Here is a 19,428-nt window from a genome sequence, read left to right on the forward strand (position 1 = left end):
CTCAACCTTGACCTTTCCCCTCCCCTCCCCTCCTCTCTTCTCTTTGCTTCACTTCGCTTCTCCTCACTTCTTGTCTTCATTCCCACCATCTCCCTAAGTCATGGCCTTAAATATCATCTACATACTTACAACTTCCACATTTAAATCTCCAAACCTCTTGCCTGAACCACGGGTTTATTTATCTAACTGCTCGCTTGACATCACTTGGATGTCTAATAAGCATCCCCAGTTTCTCGTGTCTGGACTCAACTGGATATTTTCTCTAAGATTTGCTCCTTCCCCGCTGTTTCCTGTCTCAGTCCCATTCCTCCAGTTACTCAGATCAGATTTTTCTCCTTCTTCTGTACCCTTCATCTGATCCATAAAGAAAATTCTACCAACTGCACTTTCAAATAAATCCCAAATCCAACCATTTCTCAACCCTAAGTGCTATCATTCAACCCAAACTGCACTTTTCTACCACCAGACGATGGGTCTGTCTCTTACCCCATCCCCTTGCTTCCGCTCTTGGTTGCCTACACGCTATTAAACCGATCCTTTTAAAAACATAATTCAAATTCTGTTACTTGTCTACTCAAAACACCATTGGCTGCCCATCACTCTTAGAATAAAATCCAAAGTCCTATCTCTGGCTTTTAAGGTGCTATATAATCTTGCCTAGACCTGGTTCTCGGGCCTCATTTTCTATCATTCTTTTCTTGACTTACTTCTCTTTAACCCAGTGGCCTTTCTCCATTTCCCAAGAACACTATCCTCTCCGGACTTAACATTGACTCTCCTGCAACGTAGAACATTCCCCCTGCCCCATACCACATGGTTCCTTCCCTCACTTAATTTAGGCCCGTGCTCAAACATCACCTCCTCAGTGAAACTTTCTCTGACCACCTCCGGTAAGCAAAATCATAGCCCCCAAGATGTCTCCATCTTAATGCCCCAAACCCGACTATGTTAGGTTGCACGACAAAGGAGAATTAAGGCTGCAGATGGAATTAAGGTTGCTAATCAGTTGACCTTAAAATAGGGAGATTACCCTGGATTATCTGGAGGGCCCAAAGTAATAACACAGGTCCTTTCATGTGAAACAAGGAGGCAGAAAAGGAGAACGAGAAACACGGCAGTGTGAGAAGCACTCAGCCGAACATTGCTGGCTTTCAAAGTGGAGGAGGACCATGAATCAAGGAATGTGGGCAACTTCCAGAAGCTGGAGAAAGCAAGAAACCAGATTCTTCCCCAGAGCTTCCAGAAGGAGCGCAGCTCTGCCAACACCTTGATTTTAGTCCAGTGAGACCCATTTTAGACTTGGCCTCCAGAACTCTATGATAATCAATTTGTGTTGTTCAAAGCCACGAAGTACGTGGTAATTTGTTACAGCAGCAACAGGAAAATAATACCGCAGCCAATCTAAAAAAGAAAGTGTACGTGCGCATGCACGCGTGTGCGCGTGCACGCGCGCACACACACACACACACACCCCACTCTCTGTCCCCTTAGCCTTGCCTTACTTTTTCTCAACTTGCCACTGGCTATTCACTATAAATCCCACAAGGGTAAGTTCATGGCCATAATTCCAGGGTCAAGGACAGCACCCGCTTGAAGAAAGTTACTAACGCTCCTCTTGTCCCTGAAATTTGATTTTACTGTTTGCTAACTGTAAGCTTTATTTTCAAGTCCACTGTTCCTTAAGAGAAAATAGTTGACCCTTGAACGATGCTGGGGATTGGTTCCAGGACTCACCAAGGATACCAAAAGTGTCAGGTGCTCAAGTTCTACAGTCTGCCCTCTGTAACCACAGCTCTGCATCTGCAGACTCAACCATCCAAGGATCCTTTAATAATGTAATATTTATTGAAATAAAATCCTCCTATAAATGGATTGGCACAGTTCAAATCCCTGTTATTCAAGGGTCAACTGCATTTTGTAAGTAAAAATGAGTTAAAGTTAACCAAAGGATGCTTTGAAGGGAAAAGACATTATGATTTAATAACATGTCACCCAAGGAGCCTGACTTAAAGGATGAAGGGTACTCAGTCCTCCCAGACAATATCTGTGCCAAAGAATGGAGGCCAGGTGGAACAAGTTGAGAACTGATTGTCAGTATGAGTTTCACCCATATCTTCACATCTGTTGATAGAAACACCTTCGTTTCCTTGCCATGTGTCTGCTTCTTACCATACATGTGGGGATTGGGACCGTAGCCCCAAAGAACTATGTTATTTCAGGTCCCCCCTAAAAAGGTCCTGAAAAATATGTCCATTAGAAATAGAAGAAAAACCTGTTTTCATCGCATTTGCAAAGACAACCTCTTCTATTGCATTTCCTTTCTAGTATTCTTCTAAAGGTTGTGCACAAAGAGTTTTGATAGGTGTGCGTAAATACACCAGTCTACCACAAAGTGTTAGATATTCAAATAAGTTGGCCTGGCCAACCTCTAGGCGTGCTTTGGTCTACCAAATGTGAGCAGAAGTAGTAAATGTCAATTCCTGGCGGAACTTTTAATAGACGATGTGCAATTTGCCACATGCCTTCCCAGTTAGAGTGACCTTGAAAGCATGTGTCAATGAGGAATCTCCATCCGCATGGGTCTTTGGGTCACTTGAATAAGCAGAGGCTCCTCTCCAGTTCATATTAACCAGATAGTGTGAAAAAGCAATAAACCTTGTTGGTTTAAGCCAGAGATTTTGGGTTATTTGATACTACAGTAATCCCTGGGCATTCTTTGGCTTAAGACATGTGAGGAGAAATGACTGTCAAAAAATATTCTATCCTGTGGGTCCAACGGGTTTCTTTCGTTCATGAATTCTCAGTGCCTTTTCAAGGAGACTATATATTGTAAGTCTCAAAGAAGATGTGATGGTTAATTTTGTGTGTTAACCTGACTGGATCATGAGATGCCTGGATATTTGACTGAACATTATTTCTGGATATGTCTATGAGGGCGTTTCTGGATGAAATCAGCCTTTAATTTGGTGGACTCAGTAAGGCAGTTTGCCTCCACAAACAGCTCTCTTATTCTAAAAGGCTCTAGAAACTGTTATGTCAGACCACCAAGCCTATGTTTCTATTGATGTAGGAGCAATCTAGAATGAAAACAGGAGATACACTGCACCTTCTTATTTTTACACATATGACTGTCATTGAAAACACCCTTGGTCTTCAGTATTTTGAAGCATAAACACCTCTGCGTAAATAAGTACATTTCTAAACTACTCTACCACCTACACTCAAGACAAAAGAGGAAGCAACTAAGATTGCTTTCAGCCAATACAGAACCTGAATTGTGGTTTTCCATTGTTAATCTCCATAACACTTCCGTGAACTCAATAATTTCATTTAGACATTTTTGCATGTTTCATTTTATCTTTATTTTTCCTGATCATAGATAAATACCTGTTCATGGTTTTTACAAATAAGTAATAAATGCACTAGAAAAAGAAGAAAAAAAAACAGCTTTAATTACATTTCCTGATAGCCTCTCATTGCATATCATCTCTTGTACTCTTCTACAAGTTGTAGACACAATTTTGAATTTTATGTTTTTCACTTAGTTTTTTTTAAATAAATTTATTTATTGTTAGCTGCATTGGGTCTTTGTTGCGCGTGGGCTTTCTCTAGTTGCAGCGAGCGGGAGCTACTCTTTGTTGCGGTGCGTGGGCTTCTCATTGCGGTGGCTTCTCTTGTTGCAGAGCACAGGCTCTAGGTGCGTGGGCTTCATTAGTTGTGGCACACGGGCTCAGTAGTTGTGGCTCGCAGGCTCTAGAGTGCAGGCTCAGTAGTTGTGGCGCACGGGCTTAGTTGCTTGGCGGCATGTGGGATCTTCCCGGACCAGGGCTCGAACCCATGTCCCCTGCATTGGCAGGCGGATTTTTTAACCCCTGTGCCACCAGGGAAGTCCTCACTTAATATTAAAACAAAAGCATTTCCCCATTTTAATCCTGATTCTTGGTAGGCTTCATTTTTTTATGGTTCTATAATACCCAATTGTGTGATTTATACCATCATTTACATGAGACACATCCATATGTAGGATGTTTGAAAATGTTATTTTTTAGTGTTATGCACCCTTTCTTCTAAAAAAGGATCTGCAGCAACTTTAGAATTAATTTTTGAAACGTATTTTCCACTGGGAATTGTAGGAGGAGAGAAGCCAGAAAAATACCAGAAAATCGTTCCTGGAAAATAAGATGTTCTGGGTGGTTAAGAGAGAGGCACCAGGACATGGGCTCAGGGTAAGTGGGGACACGGGTGTACCTAATAGATGCTGAGAGGTAAGCTGTGCCGTGACGTATTATGGAAACCATATGATAAGAGGTGGGGGTGGCTTATGCCAGAGGCACGTGGGCAAATCGTGGGGAATGACAACAAACCGATCTGAAATGGAGCCGTAACCTGGCTGGGGGGAGTTGGCCCTGACCCAGTACACCTGGGGTAAGATGCTGTGTGTAACCTGGGCTGTGTAGGGTCCTCGCATAAACCTATTCCTGTAGCAATGGTGTGTGCCCTTCTCTCTCATCTCTACATGTCCTGTAAATCAGAGCAGATGGATACAGAGGCTTTTGCAACATCATACACAAATCTGTGGCCACGTGTCAACTCTCAGAGCTTAAGAATAAAATTGACCTAATGTTAATAAGTTAATGCTCTGCAGTGCAGTTATACTACTTTTGATTACTACAATAATGTGTTTGAAGTAAGACCTCCTTAGTTTAATGATGATCAATGAGAGGTCCCATGCCCCTAAATTTCAGCAAGGATATGAGAATTAGTAAGTATGATGCTTCGTTGCAAAGATTTATTCTGATTCAACTGTTTCCATTCACAGTTTTCTTTTTTTTTTTTTTTTGCGGTACACGGGCCTTGCGGCACACGGGCCTCTCACTGTTGTGGCCTCTCCCGTTGCGGAGCACAGACTCCGGACGCGCAGGCTCAGTGGCCATGGCTCACGGGCCCAGCCGCTCCGTGGCATGTGGGATCCTCCCATCTTCCCGGACCGGGGCACGAACCCCATCCCCTGCATCGGCAGGCAGACTTTCAACCACTGCGCCACCAGGGAAGCCCATCCATTCACAGTTTTCTTGCCAAACACGTTCGGAATATAGTGTTCTTTATTTAAACAATGTGTAGAAGGTCTGAAGATCTGACACATTGTTTGGCCCTATTTGGGGGCAGTAAGGTGACTTACTTAGCTTTTCAGGGATGTGTCCTTATACTTCCAGCTATTATTACATCGGACCTTCCCGTCGTCTAGAGTTTAAGCCCACGTGCTCATAGCAATGGCCGTGCTCCATGATGCTTTTTCTTTCTTTCTTGGTTTTATTTACACGCAGTACAGTTCACTCTTGGTGATGTACCGTTTAATGAATTTTGATAAACACATACCGTCACGGATCCATCATCACAATCAAGATGCAGGAAGTTCCGTCAGCTCCCCAAATTCCCTTGGTCTTCCCCTTTGGAGACAACCCCTCTTTCCTACTCCTAATGCCTGGCAACCATTACTATAAAGACTTATTTTTATAATCTATGCTTTACTTCTCCTAAAACAATTAAAAGGGTAACTGATCACTTTGGCCAGTGTCTGTGGATCTAGAAGAATTCCTCCACTTGTAGACCTTTGGGTCTAAATCTCAGAGATCCAGGAGCTGGCCTTTCTGCAGGGCTAGAGACGAGCCCCATTCCCTCCCGGCTGGTCTGAGAGCTGCCTGGCTGAGGTCCATAACAGAGCAACACCGGTGTATTAGGTAGGATGTTTAAAGTATAAATTGCTTATTCGTGCATCACGATTTGCTTATCTACCTTAAATCCCTATAAACGTGACCCAGAATCGAAACTACTTTTCATCTATTTTAGCGTTCCATTATACACATACACCTTGCCTGATGCACTAAAATGTTATGTGAAAATGTATTTGAGCTGAATTCTGAAAATTAACTATTTTTAAAGTGCGCGCTTTTAAGAAGATCAATAATTAGTCTTTTCTCTCTCTTCCTCAAAAACCCATGTTTGTGTATCTGGATGGTGTCCATCAGGGAACTGCTTAGCTGAGCTTGTTAGAAATGTCAGCAATTCTCTTCATCAACACAACTCACAGATACAGGACTCTGTACACAACAGGTAAAGTTTGAACTCGTACATCACACCTGGCCGGCTTCAATGCGCCAGTGCGTTTTTCTTGCCTTCGGAACAATTTCAAGGCGATTTCTTACAGTCCTCCCAGAATGCTGCAGCTGCTGCACGGATTCTTCCTGCCAAGAGCCCGGAAGCCTGTTGCATCACACACACGTCCAGCTTCTTGAAAGAATTTTGCAGATTAAGCAACAGGCGCCTAACGCTCATTCTACCCAACTAGCCGTAGAGCAGATCTGTTTCCCATTTCTAGTTGGACTTTCAAGGACTTCCGTTTTCTAATTGCTTCCTCCGGTGCTGCGAGCTGTGGGGACTGCTCCCCCTTCACTTCTCATGCCAGGACTTCGATGGCCATTGTGTTCTGTCACATGAAAGTTAGAGCCAACTGCGAGAAGCTGAGGGATGTTGGTTGCATCTGTTGGGCCAGCCTGTCAGTCATGGGAGCCATCATGAACTGCTTCTAGAATAAGTAAGCCTTCCAGCTTAAGCACCCCTGATGACTCAGCGGGATCAGTAATTAGCAGAGTAAGCTTTCTGCCCTAATCTGTGTGTGTGTGTGTGTGTGTATACATTTTTTTTTTCATGTGTGTGTGAGAAGCAAAACTTACCCTAACTCTGGCAATATTGATTCTTAAAAGGAGCAGGTTATCTTTGGGCTGCCTTCCACCTTTCTTTTTTTTTTTTTTTTTTTTCCACTTTCAATTGAACTTACTGGAGTCCAGATATCTGCTCCCTCTGAGTTCTATCACCTTGGTGTTATCTCCTCTGTCATTTACTGGGATAGCTCTGCCCTGCATTTGCCTTTGCTTTGTTCCTGAACAAAAACTGGTTTCTTTCTGAGGAAGTTAGAAAAGCAAGACTTATGTGACCAATATGTTTCCCAACCCTCACACGAGAAAAAGGGCACACCCAATGCTATCGAAAAACAACCCTGTACCAGTCACAGCGCCAGATGCTTTAAGCTGCTTCTTATTGTGGGCTCACTCGACATGAAATGAAAAATAAAACAGACTCCTGCCCGCCCCTCCACCCCCAACAAAGGCTTCCCGGCTCCAAGCTAAAACACAATTCCGAAAAAATCTTACCATTTTAGAGCTTTGAAATACCCTAACCAAATTGTCTTCCATTTTAAGTTTTACTTTTTTCTTTCTTTCTTTTTTTTTCTTTTTTTTTTTTTTGAACACAAAGATGCTAAATTAAGGCCAGGCAAATGCTGGTTGTCTTTCTCAGATGATTTCCAAATCTCAATGGTACCTCCCACCTCTTCCTGTTCACTCTGTAAGTGGGTCTCTAACTGGGAGGGTTCCCAACTATTTGCCCCTCCGTGATTACTAATGCTGTGATTATTATCATCATTATTAGCACATGCAATTATCTTTCACTGCAAAAGGTTGCATTCGAGCATTTAAAACAATCAAATATTTGTGTACTCCGCTTTTGTTACCACTGTTGCAATTTGCCTTCTTATCATTCCAAAGATGGACTGTCTGTTTCATTGTCTCATTCACCCTTCTTCTAGCTGGACAGCTGTAACCTAGGAGTTTTTATGTAATCCACACATGGGTTTGGAAAATGTAGGAAGAAGAAAAACAATGAACCTTGGAGTAGATTTAGAAAGGAGAGGCATGAATTTGGCAGATGTGATGTTCTACATTGAAGACGTGGGGCACAGTTTAGAGGCAAAAGTGGAAGAAATCAGTTTGGTGTTGGGGGTATTTTATTTTAGTGAGGTAAGAAGGAAAGCCAGGAGGGAGCTGAGAGGACATTTTTGGAGCCACTTGATTTTGTGCAGAGCAGGAAAATTATCTACCCTTTTCCCTCCCCACCACCATATGCTTCCTGAAAGTTTTCTTTTTTCATACTTGAAAGGACCACAGATTTTAATAGTATTCATACATTTGAAGTGCTAGGCAATTCCCAGCTTCCTCTATTTTTGCATTTATGGTAAGTAATTTTTAAAATCCAGGTTATAGGATAAAGTAAAAATAAAATAAATGACTACTATTTCATGAAAAATATTTCAAACGCAAAGGCAGAAAGAAAAAAAAAGGCAGTTGACCTTAAATAAACTAAGGTTCAAGATCACAACCAGATTCAGGGTCTAAATTATAGGCCAGTCTCCCCCAGTGTCTAGGCTGAGAGAGTTTAGTAAGTTACCACAGCCAGCATTAATTTATAGACACCCCCAGGGCCTGAACAAGTTGAAACAACATCATTAAAAGGTCAAATTTACTTAGAATGTCTCGAATTCAGATGTAATAGTAAAAGCAGACAGGGTGGAAGACAGAGACAGTCCTGGCTCTCTGTACAAAGGTATATCTGTAACGTGATCTATATTGATGCCGACGCATCACACTCTATTATGTGCATCTCAGTTTGCGGGTGTCCAGCACTCAGAGCCCCTACTTTGTCAAGCAGAGAAATTTTCTTCCTCTTTGGGGGAAACCTGCACGTTGCTGCCCATGGGCAGAGGGTAGGACAAGAGGCAGCTGAGGGGGCATATACAACCCATCATTCCCACCAAGACAAAGGCTGTCTCTACGACCTCTGGTTTCCACAACCTTCTGCCCAAACTGCTTTCCCCTTTCAGATCTTCTCTGGAGGATCATTTGAACTGGAACCTGTGAAGGTAACTTTGGGGTGGGGGAGTGGAGGAGGGGGAGGGAAGGTGAGCGGTGCCTCAGCTCCATAGGATCCAACCTTGAACTTGCAGTCTGTTAGGACCAGCCCTGCACCTACTGTTTACCATTGTGTGGTCTTGGATGTATCTTTTTTTTTTTTTTTAATTTATTTATTTTTGGCTGTGTTGGGTCTTCGTTTCTGTGCGAGGGCTTTCATCGCGGTGCGCGGGCCTCTCACTGTCGCGGCCCCTCTTGCTGCGGAGCACAGGCTCCAGACGCACAGGCTCAGTAGTTGTGGCTCACGGGCCTAGTTGCTCCGCGGCATGTGGGATGTTCCCAGACCAGGGCTCGAACCCGTGTCCCCTGCATTAGCAAGCAGATTCTCAACCACCGCGCCACCAGGGAAGCCCTTGGATGTATCTTTTAAACACCTTTGATGTCTGTTGCCTTACTCATAAAATGGGTTTTACATGGTCATTTTGTTGTATGGATTAGAAATAACGTGTATAAGTGACTGGTACATAGTAGGTGATGAATAAATGCAACACATCTGGTAGTATTGACTGCAACACCCAGAGCCAGAATGCCTCTGTTTCTGCTTTTCATCTTTGGTTCCAAGATCATACTCTGCTCACAGAACCAACACTTGAACTGGAAATAGCTCTACAGGCTCCTGCTGTCCCTCCCTTCCTTTCACAGCTTTGCAGCAAACGGCATTCACTGGCAGTTCCACCGTCTTGTGGCTCATGGATAAGGTCTTTGGTAGAAATGATGTGTATGTAGTGTGCTGGCCCCCACTCAATAGCAAACCCCTGAGCCACAGTCCTCTGATTCCTATTCCCCCACCCATTCTCAGGCCATTCCCAGTAGCAGCCAAGGTTCCTGGGCCCACAGTACCCCCTGATGGCTAAATGGGGAACTTTCTTTTCTCAGTCATTCTTCTCTCTCTGAAACTCGCCCAGGCTTTCACTGTTCACTGCTTTGTTCATTCCGTCATAGACCATTCATTTCTTACAAATGTTGTGTGGCCTCCTATGCCTTGCTTTTTTTTTTTTTTTTTCATTTCTTGCTCAATTATTTCAGAAACGTCTATCTCCCTCCCTGGTTCCCTCACTTTGTTCCACTTAATGAACCCTCAAGTTACGGCGATTATGGTTGCAAGTATAAAATAGTAGGATGAATGCATCTCTCAAGAGAAAAACCCCAGGGAATTCCCTGGTGGTCCAGGGGTTAGGACTCCATGCTTCCAGTGCAGGGGACATGGGTTCGATCCCTGATTGGGGAACTAAGATCCTGCATGCCGTGAGGAAAAGAAAAAAAAGAAAAAAAACCCCATCCATTTAGGAGTAAAATAAGACATAGTTGTAGAACCAGCAGCATTAATCTCGAAAGCCCTTTGCAACATCCAGATGTCTTCCTGAGAACCTGTGCAGAAGGTGTCATCTACCCCCCTTTCTCCAAGGAACACTGATATTTTCTCAACACTCATTATTTTCCTATTTAGTTAATCGCCAGAATTGTACTAGTTTGTCCCCTACTGTTTCATTGCAAATATGACTCAGCTACAGTAAGGGTTAAGTGCATTCCTATGGGTTATTCTGGAAACCAAAGCACCATCTTTCAGCATTAGTTCTCTGTGGGAAACTGAATTCAAAGCTCTGAACAGTTGCTTTAGAATGAACTTTTGGGAAATGCTGCCTATTGTAATTTAACACTGGAAAGCTTTGGTTGGGAGTGGTCAGTTTTCAATAATTCATATTGATGTCTGTATTCTCTGGTTTTCATTTGTTGAACGGTGATGTCTACTGGGATTAGTACTTAGAAAGGTATTCAGGTGTGACTTATCTTATCTGGATAAGATATTGACTCTTCCTTATCAAAGAGAAAATATACTAACCAGATCCTGATTTGATATGTTGATATGTTATGGGACTATTCTAGAAGGTTATTAAATTCATGTCCATGACTATAGATTGACTGTTGGTAAAAATACATCAGATGTCTCAAAATGCAAGTGCTAATTTCCCTTAGCTTAAATTCAAGTATGCCAACAATTTATGTTTTTATTTATCAAGGCTTACATTTAAAATACAAATGATTTTGATGTGGATTAGTAAAATACCTTTAACTTTATGCTTAATTGTTCTGATTTAGGAAATTTATTCTCAAGCTAGAGCTCAGTAATTAGAAGCATCTAAAGTCCTGATTCAACAACAAATTGAAAGATTTCTTTCACAAATTAATATCAAGTGGTTTAATTTTTCCAGTTTCTAATAGTTAAACTTTAAAAGTTTATAAAAATTGGTATGAAATAACTGAATTAGTCATAAAATGGTAAATGAGCTGTTGTGACCATATATAGACACATATGAAAAACATAATTTTAAAGTGTTTTCATAAAATATTTCCTAGTTTGGTCATAATTCAAGCTAATGCTTGCATAGGAGTTTTTTCTTTGAAATGATTCCCATATACTTAGAATTGAAACTATTTTCTCCTTTAAAATAAAAACTGCAAATCAGTTAAAGTAACAGGTAAATAACACCCATCCAATTTCATCAAAATTCTGTGAAAACTGATGTTCTACATAAATTCTAAATTCATACTAATGTAACAATATTGAAGAATATATCATAAAATAGCTGTGTGGTGCAAAAGGTATTTTAATTGATTGTTCATCAAAGAACATTATTTGAGTTGACACATTCACATTTTTCTGAAAAGAGGTATTTGCTTCCTGATAATATATACCTTTTGAATTCATAACGTTTTGGAGTACAGATTAAAACATTCAGTGTTAACGTTTTTGAAAGCATTAAGTTTAAATTGTTTTCTCAAGACCCAAGGAGAAAACACCAGAGGAAACATAAACAGCCTGAATTGTTTAAAACGTATTTTCCCTTTAATTAAATAAGAAACATCTGTCCAGGGATTTTGGAAATGAATGTAATCCATCCACACTCTGCCTGTACTAGTTTGCATCCAATGTCCAATATTTTGAAAGAAAACTCTGTCTTTCTGTAAAGAATTAAACAGCAACATAGAGTGATATCTGGGTTTGTAGCAGCTGACTCTTGCCTCCAGAGCTTGGGCACTGTTAATGCTAAGGATCTGTCTTTTCCCAGATTTGTCCTTGGGAAGTAACCAAATTCTCTCCGGAATCAAGGTTAGGGTATAACATCTGCCTTTCTCCAAACCATCCACTCCCCCTGAAAATGCTTTTTTCGGAAGAGTAAGGGAACAGAAGTTACCAGGATGCGCCCAAAAACCCACGCTCAAAATACCATTCCCCCTCTGGGGTGCACTCAACATTTTCCTCCCCTTCACTCCGGCTTTAAAAAGCTGATTTCTCTAGGGACCTGCGCTGCCCACAACACAGACCCATCAGACAGGCCACGTGAGCACAAAGAAAGTGGACAGTTGACTCCAGGATGGCTGTGGCTCTTTGAAACCAGGACCCACAGTTGAGAATGACAAGTATCACTTACTGGTGTTGTCAAACGGTATCTGCCTGCACTGCACGGACCCCTCGGCGGGCCAAGGACAGTAGTAGACAGCTCCCCCTTCCACGATGTCTGGCTGGCTGGTGTTGGCTTTGGGCGCTCCCACCAAGACACTCGCTCTGCGAAAAGGGTTGGAGAGGAATTACTCCTTGGGAATCATAAACGTGAGCGCAGGCGACGCAGTCTCTGGAGCAGCCTGCCCACGGAGACTAGGGTCGGGGTCAAGGGCAGAAACGTGTTTAGGATGGAGACCGACTGTCAAACCTGATTTCCTCGCGGAAACCTATGGGTGTCTGAAACCTGGTTTGGAAGAGGGTGCAAATAGTCCTAATTCTTCTCTAGGTGGAGCTATGTATATAGTGAGTTGAGGGAAGAGGGGCGGGCGGGGGTGGGGGGGAATAGCCAAGGACAGAGCCCAGCTGCTTGTAGCAGACAGCACTTGCGCCCAGACCCTTAACGGTTACAGGCTACGTATAAACAGACCATGTTGCGGTCGTGGTTTTCACTGGCTTGAGTCCGCTCGGTCCCGTTTCCCCCTTTGTACGATGCTGAAGTCTTTGTCTCGGGACTTCCCGGGGACCTTCGGATTCTAGGCAAGCGGCATGTCCCTAGCTCAAAGTTCACAAGGCACATCTAGCATGGAAGGCGAGAGAAGAGGCTGGTGGCGGGGAGCCGGACGGGACCCCCAGCGGGCAGCGCGATGGGCTCTCACGATCGCCTGCCATCAGGCTGCGGGGACAGGCGCGGGTCCCCCGGCAGAGGGGCAGGGACCCATCCTGGGGCGGGGTGGGCCCGCGCGCGCGGGGAAACTTACGTGCGAGCGGCAGGTACGTGGAAGTCCACCGCGTAGCCGAAGTAGCTGCCCTCGGGGCCGCCGTACACCGTGAGCTGGTCCACGTCCAAGTTGAACGCCTGCGAGGCGGGCGACCACAGCACCACCAGCGCGGCCGAGAAGCAGCAGAGGGGCGCGAGGGGCGGCTCCCGGTTGCCCCGGGGACCGCGGCGGGCCCGGGCGGACATCGCCCTCCGCCCGGCCGGTGCTCACCGGACGGCGGGAGCCGAAGACCCCGGCTGGGGAACGGCGGGCGTGGCGGCTGGCGGTCCCCGATGCCCGCGGCCCGGGTCGGTGCGCGCGGCGCGTCCGCGGTGACAGCCCCGGGCGATCCTCCGCGCGTCCCCTGCGGTCTGCCGGCCGCCTGGTCCCGCGGCTCGGGGGGCTGGCGGAGGGGATCCGAGCCCTCCTCTGGCAGCGGGAGGGGCCGCGGCGCGGTCGGGGCGCCTCCTAGCGGCGCGTCAGCGCACTGCGGGCCGGAGTCCGCGACTCCCTCGCCGCCCTCGGCTCCGCTGGCGGCCGGCGCCTGTTTCGGCCGCCCGGCTTTTCTACATCTCAAGAACGATCTGAGCCTCACACAGGCCAAGTCAAGCCATTGCTTTTGGAAGCCGATCTCCCCCCTCCCCTGGCCCCCGCCGCATGGGGCGAGGGTTTACTCCAGTGTCTCCCAAATGGAAGACTGTGAAAGCGTACCCCAGCACGAGGGACGAGGCCAGACCAAGCCGGGATCTTTGCATCACCTCTACAGCCTGAAGACCTTTTCAGAGTCGATGTGCGTTTGTACAGTCCTCTCCTTCCCCACCTCTACCCGACCTCCCTGCCGAGGTAACTGATAAACAGAGCAATCCTGGAGATTTTATTTAGGTCTTTCTCAAAGGCACGTGGCACACGTTGAATGACTCGGCCCTATATGTCCTTAACCCTGTGTAATTGTGGTGAAGACTGGCAAAGGTGGGAATGTCGGAATTTCCAGTTTACCCCCAGCAGGGGTCGAGGGTGTAGGTTGGAGTCAGCGGGAGTTCAAACTTCAGTTCCAATCCACCACGGGTGTTACTGATCTCTTTCTGTGTCTTCTGCTTGGGGTAGGGAGTGAGGGATGAGTAGGGGGGAAGGCAGAGGAGAACCGTGATGTAGAAGCCCTTACATAACATGTGGTCTTCCAGGGAAACAGGACTGATGGGGAAAGAGAGCTGCTATTAAGCGTTAAACAGGGTGGTGCTGGGGTTATATAGGTATAGAGACGGGAGAGGTGCGTAGGGTCTACAGTATTTTAAGGAGATGTGTTGGTAGATTTCAACAGAAATTTGAATATGAGGCTTGGCTTTGGACATTGGGGGCGGAGTGATTGAGGGAAGGTATTAAAGACAGAAAGGCTGGGATGAAATGGTTGTGCAAAGGGATCAGAATAAAAGTGTGGGTTGGAGAGGAGTGGGAGATAGGGATGGACATCCTGAGAAAGGATCTTCATGACAAGAACATTTACTGAGGCAGAGGGAGCCGGTTCTACAGCAAAGGCATGACATGCCCACAGGGATTCCAGAAGTTTAGTAGAGGATGTGTGTGTGTTGGTGGAAGGCGGTCGGTTGTTAGAAGGAAGAGAAAGCAAAGCAGCTGTTGCCCAAATGCGCTGGCTGATGAGGACTTCGACATGATTAACAGATGGAAGGGAAAGGAACCCCAGCGGGTTAACTAGGAAGCCCAACAGGCCCTTTTCTGGCAGGGAAAGGGCCAGAAGACTGATGGCAGAAGGAAAGTGAAGGAGAGCCCAAGGCGAGTCTGCAGGTATCGACTAAGAAGAGGAGAATCACAAACAGAAGCAATGGGCAAGGAGAGCATACTGGGAGGTAGATGGTGAGCTAGATGCTGGACCTGTTGAGTCTGTTACTAGCATGGGATCCCCAAGAAGCTGGAAGCGTAAAGTGTGATTCAGAGCAGTGGTCTAGTCTGGTGGTGCAGATGTAGGAGTCCATCCACGGAAAATCTCTGCTCCCATTGAAAAGCTAGACTCTCTCTCTCTTACATTAGAACCCACTTGGCAGACTGAATTAAATTTTACATTTCATCTTTGCTTGTCTCATCCCTGTAGAAATGCTAAAAATTAATAAGCGATCAGAAGATTATGTAGCAAATCATCACGTCTGGATCATTTCCTAACTGGATAGTCCTTTCCCAGACAAGGACTTAAAAGTAGAGGGTAGAAAACACTTTTCTCAGTCCAAAAGTCCACTTGTGTTGGATACAAACTCCACTACCTTGGGCCAGGTTACTATTGTTCATAAAAGTGATGTTCCCTAGAGTAAATTTCAATGAGTAATTCACATGCAACATACACGTGGGCATATTCAGAGCTGTGGGAGACCTTGAGACTGGGAAATAACCTCAACTCCATGCTGAAATGTGTCAATTCATCACATTGTAGGCAAGTCTTATGTTGAAATGGAACACCTAAATAGGTAGAAAGTAATGGGGGGTGGTGAGGAATTGGGAGATTGGGATTGACATATATACACTATTGATACCTGGTATAAAATAGATAACTAATGAGAACCTACTGTATAGCACAGGGAACTCTGCTCAATGCTGTGTGGTGACCTAAATGAGAAGGAAATCCAAAACAGAGGGGATATATGTATATCTCTAGCTGATTCACTTTGCTGTACAGTATAAACTAACACACTATTGTAAAGCAACGATACTCCAATAAAAATTATTTTTAAAAAAGTATTTTGAGTTAAAAAATCCAGCCTTTTCTCAAGTCTTTATGAGGGCATGTTTCAAAAGATTTACGAAGATAACATAAGCAGTCATCATCTCTATTTGTTTAAATTAATAAAGTGCAATTAAAAACAAAAAGAAAGTGATAGCATAATCCTAGACGTACACTTGGTCCGCGTACCAACTTACCAGACAGAAGTAGCTCAATATTATAAAATGCTTTGATTTCTAAACATCAGCACGTCACCAGGGTATCCCCTTTTGCTACTGTCTCACTTTTTGATATTTCTAGCATGTTCCTTATTTTTAATTCAAGATAGGGGTAGGCCAGGAAAGAAAATTCTACTTATTGCCACATAATTGGATACATATAGTTGTCCGTTTCTTCTAAAACACGCTTGTTCTTGATTTATACAACAAGCCTATATTCTTAATAGTGTCACTTTCCACTGTACAGATGAGGGCATTAAGGTTCAGAGAGGTACAAGCATATACAAAGTTACAGAGCAAGTAAGTGGTGTGATCTGAACCCAGGACCAGCAGATGCCAAAACAGTTCCTCCTACTCTTAGGTCTATAAGTATGTTTTTGTAAGTTATGGCAATAATGAGAAGTCACCTTTCTAAAGTAGCAAGCTCTTCTGGGCTGGCCCTTTGAGCATGCCCATGAGTCATGATTGAGACGTGGCATAATGTAGCAGTGTGTTAAGAGGTCTCAGAAAAGGGTTTGGTGGTACCTTGGTATTCAAAGAGTGGAGGGAAAGCAAACTTACCTGAAGCTCTTTGACCTCCCTGGGAGACCAAGAGCCTGGGAGAGTAGTAAATCTTCCAAGAAGTCAGAAAAAAAAAAAATCTGCAATAATTACAGGGACAGAATAGGTCTGCATAGGTGTCTTGCACGTTGTGCTGTTCTGACATGTGGGAACCATGCCAATCAGTAAAACTTGGGGTACCGTCAGAGAAACGCATGGACAGTGACAGGCCTTACGCTGAATGAGAAGTTTGACATTTTAAAGATCTACTAGCACTGATTTATTTGTCAGAAAAGCAAGTCTGGGAATTGTTTGTCATGTGAGTGAGTACGTGTGTATGTTTAATACTGAGTGTGTGAGTACGTGAGTACGTGTGTATATTTAATACTGAGAAAGGTATACATAGTTGTTTGCCTAAACAGAAAAGAAAAGAACCCAAAGGTCAAAGATGGAACAGATTTGGCCCAAACGTTCCAAAAATACATAAGTAAAGAGTACCCTAGGCAAAAAAAAAATGCTCTCTGGGTTGTAGCCATGTATGAAGTACTTAAAAATAGAGATGTAACATTTAACCATTAGTGCATACTTTTTAACAGAAGACCAAATACATTTGTAACTTAATAACCAATTACTATTCCCCACTGTTTATTTTATTTCTTAACAATTTTTGAAAATATTTATTTCTTTAACTTATTTATTTTCTTAATTTTTTTGGCTGTGTCGGGTCTTCGTTGCGGCACGGGGGCTTCTCTCTGGTTGTGGTGTGAGGGCTCCAGGGCACGTGGGCTCTGTAGTTTGCAGCACGTGGGCTCAGTAGTTGAGGTGTATGGGCTTAGGTGCCCCGTGGCATGTAGGATCTTAGTTCCCCGACCAGGGATCGAAGCTGCGTCCCCTGCCTTGGAAGGCAGTCTTTACTGCTGGACCACTGGGGAAGTCCCTCCCTGCTATGTTTAAATCTGTTTCTTTATGTGATAAAAAGTGATCCTGCCTCCAAATCAAGAGCTAGGGGAGTCCCGATCTGATTGTTTCATTAATACAACCACAACTTCAATATGTTGAACCATTTGCAAAATAAGCCAGTGTAAAAACAATGTGTTCTTGAAGATTCCATCAGCTTTAAAAATGAATGCACCACAAATGGAAGGTAGTTTTTCAATCTCTTCTTGTATTTTGGGTAACTGAGGTGATCTCAGGGGTTTTTTGGTTTGTTTCTTTGGTTTTGGTTTGATTTTTTTTTTGCCCAACTGGACTCAGAGTTTCTGCAATATTAGAAACCACTGATTAGTAAACACTGATCAATGAAACTTACTTTGGGCAAACAACTTTTAAATCTGTCAAGTGTCTCTGCTAGCATAAGCTTATGTCTGCAAATTTTCTCTTTCTGGTCCCTGGAGGATGAATCTCATTATAGTAAAATCTTTTTTTTTTCTTTTTGATAATTTTGTTTGTCATTCTCTTTTATGATTTCCCTTCGTGATTTTATTAGCCACTTTTAAGTTAAAAGTGCTGCAGCAGTGGCCCCCGTGCTGGCAGACGTTCAAGCACAGCCAACAGTTGGTTCAGCTGAAGGAACATTCCCACCAGACTCTGACTCGATCTCTTTTTAGAATGAGCCTTTTAAAAACAACTCTGCTTTAAGCAAAAATAAAAATAAATAAAACAATTCCTTCTCTAAAAAAGGAAGGTAACTGAGGCCAATGATGTTCTTCCAGAACCTGGACATCCGAGGATAAACCTTCCTGAGAGCCAAAGACCCCAGGCAGCTGAGCTTATACGCAAGCCCTTGATTGACAGATTTGAATTAGGGCCAGTTCACTGCAGAATCTTGAAAAACCTACACACGTCTGATGGGTTGGCCACAGTGACTAAGGCGAACTTCCATGGGGAAAAGCTCACAACATCTTAGTTGTAAATGTGGAGTCTAGCAGTGGGGAAGTGCAGTTCTCCAAAAGCTTATGTTTGAGTCCAGTGCCTAGGAGGCTGTGGGAATATATTCGAGGGGCTTTATTATTGTTAAATTTCAATAGGGTGTTAGGGTGCAGGGCCTCAAACTCTGGTGCTGCGGAAAGAGAGTCACTTAAGAGGAGTGAGGCATTCTCCCCACCTGTGCACGTGCCAGGCGTCTTAATTCATTCAGGCAGCCGTTAACTAAATACCATAGACTGGGCGGCTTACTTCTCATTGTATTCTCACATGGCAGAAAGGGGGTGAGAAAGTCCTCTGGGGTTCCTTTTGTAAGGCACTAATTCCATCATGGGGCTCCACCCTCATGACCTCCCAAAGGTCCCACCTCCCGATACTATCACATTGGGGGTTGGGATTTCAACATATGCATGGGGGAGGGGGGGCGGGCTGGACACACACACACTGACCCCATTGCACCAGGACTTGAAAGCAGAGGCTTTTGTGAACACAATCCTGCAGGCATCTCTGTGGACCCAGGACGAGGGTAAATAGTTGTGGGCTCCAGGGGGAGACAGCAGCTGTGGCCTTTGGAGGCCCTTGGAGGATGCTGAAGGACTCCGGCGAGACACAAAGGTCTCCTACAAATAGGTGGGGGAGTCACAGAGGAGTCCTCCACTTACGGGAGGAGATGAAGGCTGGAGCATCTGATTGGTGATCTGAGTGTGTTTTCTTTTTTCTTTTTTTTTTAAATTTTATTTATTTATTTTTGGCTGTGTTGGGTCCTTGTTGCTGCGCCTGGGCTTTCTCTAGTTGCGGCGAGCGGGGGCTACTCTTCGTTGCGGTGTGCGGGCTTCTCATTGCGGTGGCTTCTCTTGTTGCGGAGCACGGGCTCTAGAGTGCAGGCTCAGTAGTTGTGACACATGGGCTTAGTTGCTCTGCGGCATGTGGGATCTTCCTGGACCAGGGCTCGAACCCGTGT

General features: G+C 44.4%; 1 protein-coding gene across 3 annotated transcripts in view; it reads right to left on the reverse strand.

Moving 5' to 3' along the window:
- Window positions 1-13,389, reverse strand: part of ITGA8 (integrin subunit alpha 8) — a 181,185-nt gene extending 167,796 nt beyond the window's left edge. For all 3 annotated transcript variants that reach the window (XM_027121954.1, XM_027121953.1, XM_027121955.1), the window contains exons 1-2: window positions 13,062-13,389; window positions 12,233-12,366 (exon numbers count right to left, since the gene is read on the reverse strand). In XM_027121954.1, the coding sequence (XP_026977755.1) occupies window positions 12,233-12,366; window positions 13,062-13,267 (340 nt within the window). In that variant the 5' untranslated portion in view covers window positions 13,268-13,389. The remainder of the gene's footprint in view (window positions 1-12,232; window positions 12,367-13,061) is intronic.
- Window positions 13,390-19,428: the final 6,039 nt, after the last annotated feature.

This window comes from Aethalodelphis obliquidens, unplaced genomic scaffold, assembly GCF_003676395.1.
Source record: "Aethalodelphis obliquidens isolate GAN/ISIS:26980383/991018 unplaced genomic scaffold, ASM367639v1 scaffold23, whole genome shotgun sequence".
Lineage (NCBI taxonomy): Eukaryota > Metazoa > Chordata > Mammalia > Artiodactyla > Delphinidae > Aethalodelphis > Aethalodelphis obliquidens.